At 29.1% G+C, this 11,633-nt stretch overlaps 1 protein-coding gene across 1 annotated transcript; it reads right to left on the reverse strand.

Annotated features, from left to right (window-relative positions):
- Positions 1 to 1,363: 1,363 nt before the first annotated feature.
- LOC121129343 (uncharacterized) lies at positions 1,364 to 10,908 on the reverse strand. The gene is made up of 3 exons (XM_040725056.2): positions 10,659 to 10,908; positions 6,287 to 6,585; positions 1,364 to 1,638 (listed from the first exon to the last, which is right to left on the reverse strand). The coding sequence occupies exons 1-3, from the start codon at positions 10,822 to 10,824 to the stop codon at positions 1,462 to 1,464; spliced, it is 642 nt and encodes a 213-aa protein (XP_040580990.1). The 5' UTR covers positions 10,825 to 10,908; the 3' UTR covers positions 1,364 to 1,461.
- Positions 10,909 to 11,633: the final 725 nt, after the last annotated feature.

Consider the following 11,633-nt stretch of genomic DNA (forward strand, 5'->3'; position numbering starts at 1 on the left):
AAGTCACATGAAATATATTTCATAATCCTAGAATCAATTCGTTCAAATCAAAGTAGTAAAAACAGCGGAAAGAAAAATCAATTCAATCTTTGTTTAATTCAAAAAGCTAGTCGTTGTTACCCATTTCTTTCAACTATGGAATTCAAACTCAATGAATAATAATTAAGAATGATTCATAGTTTAACAAGAGCTAATTCAAATTCAACCAATCTACGCTCGGAACATTGATAAGGAGAAAAGTTAACAGCTAACAACAAAATGGAGTGCACATTTTAATAAGATAACACCATGTTAAAACCTGATGTAAAATTATGTTTCAAATATTCTTTGTGAGATTTTCAATCCTTAAATTCAAGAATAATGTATATTACACTTTATTTCCCAAAATAAATTCAGCAACATACAAATATTTTGTAATAACATGAAGGTGGGCATAGGGAATTCAAGCACTCAGACCAACTACGTCCAACTTCAACCACTGCCTCCAAACTAGCCCTGAGCCTAACACAACCCTTGATGAGGATCTCCATGTTCTAGTTAACTACTGTCTCCTAAATGGAACTGCAAGGAGTCAATAGTGTTATTTGGGCGCTAATTGGGACTTTCTTTTTAAGACGCAAACAATATAGTAATCCAAGCAGATTAGATCCAGCATGCAAATCCATATTTTCTTGCACAACATAATGCCCATTCGACGTTAACATATGGAGTATATCTTATGGATTTTGTATTAAAGATTTGTCTGCTGAAGTTGATGAGCAAAGTTCTGTAAACATATATTTCAGGGTTGTCAAAATATTGAGGTCTAAGTTTGTTCTTAACTTTAAATTTCCAACCTGTACATACAGTGGAGTAAATAAGTAATTTGACCCGGTCCAATTTTGAAATTCTGCCGAGCGATAAATATTTTCAATGGGATTGTGGTTCAGAGACTGGGTAGGCCACTCCATGGCTTTAACATCCTTTTTCTTGGGCCAATCCTTTGTTATCATGGACGTATGTTTTGGCTCATTATCCTACTCGGAGTACCACCCACGACTTATTTGCAGTACCCTACCCCGATGGACATAGATTGTCGACTAAGATTTCGCTGTACATCCCTCCATCCATCCTCCCTTCGATGCAATAAAGATGTCATTTCCCCTCAGCAGAGAAACATCCTTTGAATGAGGGCGGAGATGGTGTCTTGGAGTTATACTCAGAATGTTTCTTTCTCCAAAACCTAATTTTTAAATATAATGTCTCTCATAGTTAAAATAACCCTACCACTAAACTTTTATATCAATCTTCTCTTTTTTGTTGGCTAAAGTTTATAAAATAAAAAATATATCAAATAGATGTTTTTACCTCTTTATAAAAAATATTATGTCTTTTTTTATATTTCAATATTTTTATTGCTATGAGTGAAAAGTTACATATTTTATTAATTTAAATAAGTGTGAAAAATTTATAATTAATTAATTATGACAGCTTGGCTTTATTGCGTGCTGCAATAATTTCTCCAAGAAATTTTCTTGTTTTAATAGATGTTGGAATCTTTAAACAAATCAATGGAGGTTTATTTGTATCAAACGACTTTTGGCAGGTCTTTGTAACACTTGGTACTTGCAATAACCGCCAAAAAACATCCACATCCAACTAAAAAAAGAATTAAAATACATATAAGTATGAAGTATTACTTTTTTTTTTTTTTACAAAATCATCATTTTTTGTAAAGTGACTTGCCTATTTTTTACGTAATGGTTATATGAAAAAAAATGATTATTCTTTAAAATCTAATATTAAATGGAGAGAAATCCATTAGTTTTTATAACTAGAATTGATTGAAATATGATTTAAGAACCTGTCGCACCTTTTTTTTTTTTTTTTTTTTGGTTTCTTTTTTTTTTAAAGCTATAATTATTATTCTTTAATTCATGATTAGAGAATATCTTAGTATAAAGTTATCACTAGGGGTTGTGATCATTATTAAAAGAGTAACATTAAAGATTTGTGGGAGAGTTGTTGGACTTGGAGTAGAATTGAGGATTTACATCGTTGTGGGACGTGTGTATATTTCATACATCTCACGGCTTATTGCAGTTGATCTAATAAAGCTTCATGATAGCTAAACTGATCTCTTCCCAAATATTTTTCAAATTGCCACGATTATCATCTCATTTTATTTTATCATTCCGACAGGTTTCATTATAGCTCTTGATACCAATAGGTAGCATGCAATAATATTTAACCTTTGTTCACATAACAATTGATTATTTTAAATTATTGAATATTTATTTCAATTTAAGGTAACCACTTAGAGGTAACAATACTAAATATACTAGCCTGTTTGAGTCTTTCAGTGGAAAGAAGTAACATTTTATGTGTTTAAATTAAAGATTTTATTTTGAAAATGCTAAGAATATTCTTAACATGGAGCACAAGCTCATTTTCATTTACTTTTTTGTACTAAGTAAAGGCTATTTTTCTTTTAGTTATGAAATGAAAGAGAAAATGAACTCAAAACATTCGTGTTGTGAATATAATAAGGATTTTTTTTTTTTTGCTAGATTTATTATTTTTGTTATCAGAATAACAATTTTTTATACAATATTACAAAATTTATAGTACTTATATTACCGCCTAGGTCCATTAGACCAATATTTCTCATCATCATCTTTTGAATCCCTTATCGCAAAATATGGGTTTTATTACTAAGTGTCTTCCTTAGTAGAGAATAATCCATAAAAAAACCCACTACATATTTAGAGTTTGGTTACAAAATACTTTTAAATGCTATTGAAGATTTTGGGCACAAAGTGAGGATATGTGGAATATAATATACTGATGATGAAATTAATAGTTTGTTGTAATTTGTATCTAAATGTACAAATAAAGTCAGAAAATAATGTAAGACTGAGGCCAATGGGGGGACATAGTATAAACAATCACATTTGTGAATGGATCAAATGGAGCATGTATTATAAGGGTTAACAAATAATCTTCTTTTAGTTCTTGAAGACATTACTTACAAGATTGTTTGAATTCAATTATTTTTTCATTTCATAACCATTTTAGTAAAAAAAACCTTCCTAAGTTACTGAAAAACAAGACAAAATCGTGCCGGTTCCATGTTTTGAGTATTTTCTGTGAAAAATGCTTTCAACTATAAAAAAAGTGCAGCTACTATAACGAAACTTTTTTTAATTGGACCATATTTATGGATATTATATAACAAAATATATTTTGTTATATTGAACTTTGCTTTTTAAATCGAATTATTAACTCCATATTTTCGTAAATACTGTTTTAAAACATTAATACAATTATATTTTATTATAAACCTGTCATATATTTGTTAATATACATTATATAACGTAGAAAGTCATTTATTTCATTCTGCTAAAGGGCAACTTATAGGTTAATTATCTCTAATAAGGAATTATTTTTAAATCATTTGTTTAAGCTTCCTTGTGCACTTTTAAGGTTTTCAAGGATGTTGTAGTCATTCAAAATACTAAATGAATGAATTTAATTGATGAAAATCCAACATTAAGAGTAGACTGATAATATATCAAGGTATTTCTAAAAAAGTAGACGGAGATACGGGACAGTTGCAATACGTTATTTTTATTGACTTGGTTTTTTTTAAATGAGGACGTTTTTTGTAATAATATAGTCAGTTTTCAATTTAAAAAAAAAAAATGTTTGAATTTTTAATTATTTTACTATCAGTTGATGTTATATTACCAGATTCCAAACTCAATCAGTAAAGAGAAATTGTAACTTTCAGTAGGAAGAGAGCAGATGCAAAAAAATGTTGAAATTTTCCCTTGCATGGTTTATTTATCAAACATGTTTATAATGTATGATTCACCTGCAAACATGTTTTTAGTTAGATACAGGTTCTAAAGAAATTTGTGAGGGGAAATTTCTCCTACAATAATACTGATGAGTGATTTATAATATATAGCTTATTATGCCTTAAGATGCTATAATATATTGAAATGGATTAACTCTAGCTATTTATTCATCGAAAAATGTCATTTAGTCATTTCAACTTATCCATGCAGAAAATGATTGAACTTACTATGGAGACTGTGGAAAAGAAGAGGTCAATAGAGGAGCTACTTTTGATAAATTGTGTCAAAGGCGTCCGCAGGACTATATTGAAATTTTTTGAATAAAAAATTAAAATTTTTCAAAAGAAAAATGTAGAAAATTAATTTTTTTGAAAAAAACCCGAAAAATGTAATATTTTGGGGGAAAAAATCAAAAATTAAATTTGTATTTCCAATTTTTTTGGAATTTTTGTTTTATAAATCCACAGATGTTCAAATCAAATTAAGTTTTAAAAAAATAATTCAAATGTTAATTTTTTTGAAACAAAAAATAAAGTTTTATTTTATTTTTAAGATGAGCTTTTCTTAAAATCCTAACTGTGGTCTTTTTTAAAGAATTTTATATTGTAACATGTTTTTAGAAAATGTAATTCTTTTTTCAAAAAAAAAGTATATCATTTTTTTTTTCTGAATCAAATTGATGTTCCCTACTCCCTATTTACCAAGCCCTAAGATCTACCACTTTAATTTTTTATAAAGTTAGATATTAATTTGATCTAGATCTAATAAATTTTTTATCAAAATCATAGGGTATGATGATTGAGATATTTAAGGACAAAAATAGGGTCAAGGTCAACTATAATTTTTTATTACAGATTTTTTAAAGTTGTAAAAAGTATTTTGTTTTATATCTCAACATCTTTTTAATGATATATTATATGCAGATGAGGTGTTTACAAACTACAATCTGAAACGCATGGGTTCTCGAGACCATTTTTTATTAGACTTATCATGAAAAGAAGCTCCACACTCATTTTTTAATTTACCGAGGGTAGGCCAATTCATATACCATATTTTATAAAAATAGGATAAAAATGATCTGAAATGTGTAAATTTTACGTAAAATGACTCAGTTACATAAATACAATAGTATAAATTACTAACTAACGTGTTACTACCCAAAACTGAATTAAAGACATATGTTGGTACATCTGTCAAATTATTGATTGTTTGAGCCAAAAACTAAAAGTGCTCTAACTAGTGTTGTGTAAGTCTTTATTCATTCGGTCCAGACCATTCCAGTATTATGGCTGGTCTTCTCAGTCCTTCATTCCTTAAGACTATTGATCAGTTGGACTTTCACTAAATGAACTGATTAAAAAATAAGAAAATAAAAGCTGATTAACATCTTCAAGAATCAAAATTTATAAGTTTAAGGACTGATATGCAGGACTGCACTGGACCGGACAGAGACTCAGGTGGATGGGAGTGCAGCCTTCACTCCCAAATAAGGATCGAGACAACACTGCAAAAAACTTGTCTTATATTTTGCCTCTATTTAACAGTTACATAATTCTTTTCCATAACAAGGATATCATTATTGTATGTCTTACTTGTTCTTTCGAATAGTGAAAAGTTAATAAAATTATTGTTGAATATCCTTATTTTTTTTTTTTAAATATCAGTATTTTATTCAAAAAAGAAAAAAGTCGATCATATTTATACTTTTGACTGTAATCATTTTCTACATTGAGATATTGATTTGATCTTTTATCAAAATCCAATGATTTAGTATTAAATCTGAAATTTTAATATTTGGATCCCAATCATAGGTTATATATGTCATAGCAAACTTTATTCAGATCGGATGAAAGTATATTAAAAGTGTAAATTTTTCGAATTACCCATTTATATAGCTACAATAATATATAAATAACTAACGTGTTACTACTTAAGACTGAATTCAGACATATTTTTTTATATCTGTCAAATTTTAACGTGTTTGAGGTGAAACAGCTCTTACTTTGAGCCAAAAATAAAAAGAATTTCAACTAGTTTTGTGTTTATGTCCTTATTTATTCAGTCCAATCATAGGACTGTTCATATCAGTCCTTGGTTCTTTTTCTCCAGACTATCGGCTTTTCGGACTGTCAGTACTAGAACTGATTAAGAAATAATATATAATGACGGCATCAAGGACCGAAATGTATAAGTTTTAGGACTGTTATGCAGGACCAAGCTGGAATGGGCAGATATTAAAGTCTTCAATTTTTAATAAGGACTCACACATCACTATTTGCAACACTTACCAGTCTCCCCTATTTGTAAGTATATAATTACGATATGCAATCATATATCATGGAGTAAGAATGATACTCGACAAAAAACTATGCAAATAACATCATCATTAATTGCACAAGAATCTTGTAGATTGCACACATGCACCAACGTAATTTTTAATTTACCTGCACTGTAATATCAGGAACATGTAAGACTGAGCAGTAATTGAATTCATCTCCGGATTGAATTGGGCATCCATTTTTCATTCCTCCACATCCATCTTTGGGGATATCACAAAATTCCTTTTTAACCGTCAGAATTTCTCCATGAGCCGAATTTTGAATGGCCTCAACTGGGGTGTTTATGTTCCTTGCAATACCAGTGATGCAGATTCGAGTACGTGATCCGTGAAATAGAGGAATTTTATTATGTCGTGGTCGACGAAATGTTTGAATTTGGACATCTGTGATCTCAAATAATGATCCTATAAGGAATTAAATATTTTAATTGCGTTACTTTTGAGCGTAGGGTATAATTCTTATATTTTTAAAATATAAGTGAAAAAATCAAAAAGTAAGAACAGGTCTGTTTCATTAAAATCGTTATTTAATGGCTTAGTAATAGATATCAAATTAACAAAAAATTTAATGACTTCTTACTATCGAAGAAAAATAAGCAATTATATTGATAAATTGTCTGTTTAGTCATTCAATTATTTTCTTTATAGTTACTTATCAAAGCTGGTTTAAAAATGAATTAAATTTCTTCTTTTTTTATGATGTAGGATTTTAAAATCATTGCTTAATAGATTGAAAAAGAGAAATTATGAACTAAATATCCACCAAATAATTTATATTACGACTCCGTTACGCGTCCCTTTAAATACAAACATGATTGCTTCCAAAAAACTTTACTACCATTAGTAGTTATTACATATGATATTATCAGTGAACAAATTGAATAAGTTTTTAACAAGTAATCTTATAACTATGATTTCATACTCTAAAATTATAGGAGAGAAAAACTTTAAACTGCTGCGTAATCAATTTTTTCCCATATTTAGTTGACTACGATAATACTTTTTTGTCCGCTAGGAGTTCTGAGCATATCAGAAATTACTCTAACACTAACTAATTAACCTCCATGAATTTAAAAGACAATTTCTGCAAAGTGAAAATAAAATTCCTTTACAGAATGAATTTTATCTAATTAATTAAAAAGAAAAATTATCATTTGTATGAACTTTTGTAGGCATCAGAATATAATATAAATGAAGAAACATCAAAATATATTAACAACACTGTGAGATCCACTTGCTCACCTGGCATATTTATATACCATGGCCTTGACACCTAACAAGGTTTTTCTCCATAATGGCCTACAGTTGAAAGCCCAGGAATTCCGCGGTAACACAATCATGTGCGATAATAATTAGTTTGTAACTGACAAACGAGTGTAAACAACACACTCTTTCTTCTGGCAGGAGTGTGCCTAGAATGGTACTCTAAAGGTCACTTGTTCGTACGAAAAATTAGACTTGGATGTTAATCCTATGCATGTGTTTGTTTAAAAAGAGAATTTGAAGTACATTCAGGCGGTATAGAGGTAAGGTTAGATTGCTATCAAACAAGATATTTTTTATACAGAAATTGAGTCTCCACTCCTTTTCCATCTTCCTCGTTCATATTCATTGTTGGAATTAGTTAAATTATAAGATAGCATAAGAAAATATTCATCGGAACCTTGATATTTAATTACAAAATTAGTTCTTGTTGTTGTTGTTTTTTTCAATATATTTATTACAATATTTTCGACTAATAACAAATATTGACATAGCATAAAATAAAAATTAAGTTTTATATTTTTTTAATTTACGTTTAACAGGACCAGATTTACCAGATGGCCCATTGAATTCTCAACACTTACTAAATCAATAATAACTGAAGGTTGAATTATTGAAATCAGCAATTATTTACATGAAAAAAAAAATCTGAGCTGTCTAGGTAATGCACAAGTCGAGAAAATGACACTTGAATGTGTTCGACTAATTTATATTCGCACACTCCAAGCAGTTGGTCGTCTACAGGACCACCTTCAACGCCGTCAAAAAAAAAAAAAAAAAAAAACATTGTAGAGGAAGATGGGCTCTGTCAATAACACCAAACTGAATCCGTAGGAGATAAAGAATGCAGCCCAGGCCAATCTCCTGAAATCCATGAGGGCCCATGCTGGAGATCTCTGGGTTTCTTGCCAGACTGCCTAAAGACCTATCAAAAAAAGTTGGAGGAAGGAGCCTTGTGATGGTGGAGAGGCCACTTTTGACACCAGCAATGAAAGAAACGTATATCATCCGTTGAAAGACTCTTTTGAAAGAGTCTTTTGAGTCCTTTTGATCTTTTTTATGACACTTTTGGATCCTCTACAGTCCTTGCCAAACCCTTAGTGAACCACTCAGTAATACATTTGCACTTTTCAAATATAATGCATTTCACTCATTTCAGATACATAATTTAAGAAACAATTAAATACTGCAAAAAACCATAGGTATCTTGTATTTCATTAAATTTTTGTTATTACATTTTAATTCTGATAAATTTAAAATATTTGAATGCGAAAAGAACAAAAAAAAATTATTTTTTATTTTAAAATTAACCAAGAAAGGAAAAAATCAACTTGATATTTAAGAAAAACATATATATATCAAATACAGCGGTAAAACACAAGACAAAACAAAACGACAAATAAGGGAGACTGGAAATAAAAACCGGTAAATCCAGGAAGAGATCAAATAAGCAAGTTACAATACTAGTGAACAAGAATGTGAGATGTTCTTGAGCTAGTTGTGATATTTTATTGTTGGTAAATATTATAGTCTAAAACGTTAAAAACATACTCAATTGTCTGTCAACGACGTCCTTGATTCTTCAGAAGAAGGTAACCTTCCGTTACTAAACTAGGATCTTATACACCCCTATATTGATAAAATGATTCTTACTTAACATTTATCGCAATACTTTTCCACATGGAGTTATTCGTACATTCTTATTTTATTTAATCGAGGTTAAGTGAATTCAATTAACTGTTTTGCTTCAAAGTGGTTCATGTATTTTTTCTTTTAATTTCTTGGATTATTTTTTTCAATTTGAGGACTAAGCACGCCGTTAATCCTCCCAACACAAAAGTTTACAATGTATTTTATTTTCAGCTATGGATAACTTTATTTCTTTTTTTCAAACCCAGGATTATATATATATTCTTTTAGTTTAAGGGGGGGGGGAGGACTACAAGCCCTCCAACCCACCACATGTGGACGCCCCTGAAACCTGTCTTCTGAACGTTTATAGATTAAATTAGTATTGTCACTTTTTAACCTGTGAAAAATTCCCAACAATTATAGCATCCGTCCATTGATGGCAAAATAACTACAGCGTGCGTAGTGTAAATCTACAAAATTATACTACTGTAGCAATATTTTATATTATACAACTTTATCCACACTGATAGCTACTCATTTAATTCCATAAATTTGTAGAAAGTAATGAATATTTCGTATAAATTTTCATGAAACTTTAAAAAAAAAGTTTTTTTTTTTTTTTTTTTCAAAATAAGAATAACTTATATCTGGTGGAAATCCCAAACTCAAGTTGTTCAGATTATTTCAAAATAAGGACTTTTTTATTCTTAATGTCTTATATTCATTCAAGTATTATTAAGATTTCAATAAATTTGTTCGAGGGTAAAATGGAACAGGAAAAAAGAATATCCGAAATTAAAATGACATAATTATTATTGTTGTTCAATTGTTATATTTTTGGACTTTTTTATAGCCAGTTCTGTAACTAAATTAATAATAATAAAGTTAAGTAACAGAGGTTTAATAACTCAGAAACTTATGTAGTATCCTCATCAGGGGCTTCTGCAAGATTATATTTTGGGAAGGCCTTGGTTTTTGAATTTGTTTTGAAAAAAAATCAAAAAAATTAAATTTATTGAAAAAAAATTAAAACTTTGAGAAAAGAGACCCAAAAGTCTGTAGATGTTCAAACAAAATTATGTAATTATATATTTTTTTTAATATCAAAAATTTAATTTCAAATATTAATTTTTTTGGAATTTTTTTAAATATCCCTATTTACTCTAAAAAAATTAAACATTTTTCTTATAAAATTTCAGAAGTCCATAGCTTTTCACAAAAATTTTAAATTTAGAAAAAAAAAATTCAAAAATTAATGTTTAAAATAAAATATTAAATTTTTTAGAAAAATTTCAAAAATCCATATCTATTTTGACAAACAAAAAAACATTTTTTGGGGAAAAAATTCGGTTTCAAAAAAAATAAATTTAAATTTTCTAGTTAAAAGCAAACATTCGATAATTTGGGGAGAGGCGACCGCCCCTTCAGTTCAGACCACATCCAAAACTGGATATTAAAATTAGTTGAAAAATAAATTAAATACATGGAAAATAGAGAATAAATATTATCTACACAAGATACTTCAGTAACGGAGGCTTAGAGAAATAATAGAAATAATTAACAAATGAATAAGAGAAGCTTACCACAATCCTCCCAAATCCCTTTACACAAAGGGATCCCTTCCTTATTTGTTTCTTTGGAGCAAGATCTAAAGTCTCCAGGAGCAATCCCGTTGAGCTTTTGAGAATGGACATAAATTAATATTTGTAATGATATTAAACATTGAATAAAAAAAGATGTTCCTGCCATGTCTTCGAAGAACTAATAAATGAATTTTAGAACAGAATTTTTGTTGTTGCTGCAGCATTGATAGAGGCAGCACAATACCTTCAGATATTGATATCATAATCATTCATCCATCCTTCCTAAGGAAACGCGCTCTTCAGTTGATGGTTGTGTAGTAATCGTGTTTATTGTGTACAACAATAGTATTAAATTGTACTGAAGAAACTAGCCATGCATTAACGTACCTCGATTAGTAAGAATTCCCAGGAGTAGGAATCTCCTAATACGTAATTCCCTTACATAACGACTTAAAGATATATAATCATATGATTCAAGTAAAGTAATTACCATGGGAACAGTAATTAATTATTAGGATTGGATTTGAGATATAACCAGACCTGTGTACTTGCCAAAATTTCAGGGCGAATCCGAGTCCGAGTTGAACTTCAAGACCGAGTCCCCCGTCCAACTTGAAAATCAATATCAAGCCCTGAGTCCCAAATTTGGCGAGTCAAACAGTTAGATATCTATATGTATTGTAAAATGTATATGTATATTACAATCTGTCGATCAATTTTGAAGAACAGAACGATCAAAAGATGAACAAACACTCTCATATACTGCAAAGTGCTTCACATTTAAACATATATTATTAATAGATACTGAAGTATTATAGTTTTGATTTTCGTAAAAATAGAAGGTAAGCATTATCTTCAAAACTAAACATTTTCGTTTTGAATATGTATATTTACAAATACTTGATAAGTATATTTAAAAGAAAACTAAAGTATTTGTATATCCTAGTTTGCTCTGAAGAAAATAATTGCGTTCCG

Source organism: Lepeophtheirus salmonis, chromosome 14, assembly GCF_016086655.4.
Source record: "Lepeophtheirus salmonis chromosome 14, UVic_Lsal_1.4, whole genome shotgun sequence".
Lineage (NCBI taxonomy): Eukaryota > Metazoa > Arthropoda > Copepoda > Siphonostomatoida > Caligidae > Lepeophtheirus > Lepeophtheirus salmonis.